Genomic DNA, 1,669 nt, shown 5'->3' with positions numbered 1-1,669 from the left:
TGCTAAGTATCTATCATTTTGACGATAGTGGTCCTGGCAGAAATTTTGTTATTTATTTTATATAAAAAAATATTATTTAATAGTGACAATATTCAATATTGTTAATATATTTTACATATCTATATGTATGAAATATATTTTATATTTAATACATTTTACTATTTTATATCAAATATTTTATTCTATTTTTCAACCTGTTGACAGTATTCAATGTCAGTATTTGTTTTATGACAACTACTGTATGAAAATACATTTTACACAAACACACACACATATACTGAGATATATACATATATATATATACACATACACGCACACATTTTTTTTAAAATATTGCCCAGGCCTAGATGCCAAAATAAATAAATAAAAACAACAACAAAAACTGTGTATATACTTAAATTTTCTTCCATGCTCACCTGGCAGTGTGTTGTAGTCATCAATGAGGAACATATGTTCACTGTCAGGGTCAGATGCGATGAGGTTGAGCTCCCTCAGGAACTCGGCCTGCGTTGGGTCAGAGGTGTTCACGATTCCCAGGGCATACATCTCAATATTGGCCACTTGAGCCTCACGTACTGCCATATCCAGCTTAACGGGTTCTCTTTTATCCGTCTGTCCATCTGTAATAACGATGGCAACTTTTCTGACCCCGTTCCTGGCACTGTAAAAGGCCTCTTGTGTGGCTTTGCGGATGGCGGTGCCAGTATAGGTGCCCTCTCCCATGTAAGGCATGTTCCTGATCGCCTTCTTGGCATCCTGCTTGGTCATATACCTGGCCAGGTTGAACTCCAGATGGATGTCCAAACTGTAAAGAACCAGACCAATTCTCGTGGCATTACGGCCCACTGTGACGCGGTCCACTAAAGCTGTGACAAAGTCCTTGATGATCTCAAAGTTTTCCGGGCCCACGCTTTCAGAGCTGTCGATCACAAACACCAGCTCCATGGGCCTTTCCTTGCACTTAATACCACATCCTAGAAATATATGACGCACCTGTTATTTCATGATCAAGTCATTTGATTTGTCATATTTACAGAATAAAACTCACCACAAATCTCCTTAATCAGCTTGATTATGTCTTCTCTCTGAAACAATAAAAAATGACTGAATTTGCTAATATTTACAATGCATACGGTTGCATAGTTTTCCTAAAATGAACACATTAATCAGCTTGATTGTCTTCTCTCTGAAAAATAATTAAACAATTACTGTATTTACAAATATTTATAATGCATATGATTGCATAGCTTTCCTAAAATTAACTCATTAATCAGCTTGATTGTCTTCTCTTCCAGAAAGCATTGAAAAGTGACTTGATTTACTAATATTTACAGTGTATATGGTTGCATAATTTTCCTAAAATTAAATTAATATTTACAATGCATACATTTGCATAGTATTCCAAAAATTTACTCCTTAATCAGCTTGATTGTCTTCTCTCTGAAAAATCATAAAAAATGACTTAATTTGCTAATATTCACAATGCATATGGTTGCATAATGTATACAGTTGCATAGGTTTCCTAAAATTAACTCCTTAATCAGCCTGATTATGTCTTCTCGCTGAAAAATAATTAAACAATGATTGAATTTGCTAATATTTACAATGCAATGTTTTCCTAAAATGAACACATTAATCTGCTTGATCATGCCTTCTGTCTAAAAAAAAA

The 1,669-nt window shown here is 34.3% G+C and overlaps 1 protein-coding gene across 1 annotated transcript; it reads right to left on the bottom strand.

Annotated features, from left to right (window-relative positions):
- Nucleotides 1-416: 416 nt before the first annotated feature.
- LOC107580482 (collagen alpha-1(XXVIII) chain-like) lies at nucleotides 417-1,080 on the bottom strand (the record flags this gene model as incomplete). The annotated part of the gene is made up of 2 exons (XM_016266176.1): nucleotides 1,049-1,080; nucleotides 417-974 (listed from the first exon to the last, which is right to left on the bottom strand). A coding segment is annotated over exon 2 (529 nt), but the record flags the coding sequence as incomplete, so codon positions are not given.
- Nucleotides 1,081-1,669: the final 589 nt, after the last annotated feature.

This window comes from Sinocyclocheilus grahami, unplaced genomic scaffold, assembly GCF_001515645.1.
Source record: "Sinocyclocheilus grahami isolate Dianchi unplaced genomic scaffold, SAMN03320097.WGS_v1.1 scaffold34286.1, whole genome shotgun sequence".
Taxonomy (NCBI): domain Eukaryota; kingdom Metazoa; phylum Chordata; class Actinopteri; order Cypriniformes; family Cyprinidae; genus Sinocyclocheilus; species Sinocyclocheilus grahami.
Note: the sequence above shows the minus strand (reverse complement) of the source record. Positions and strands in the feature narration are given on the sequence as shown.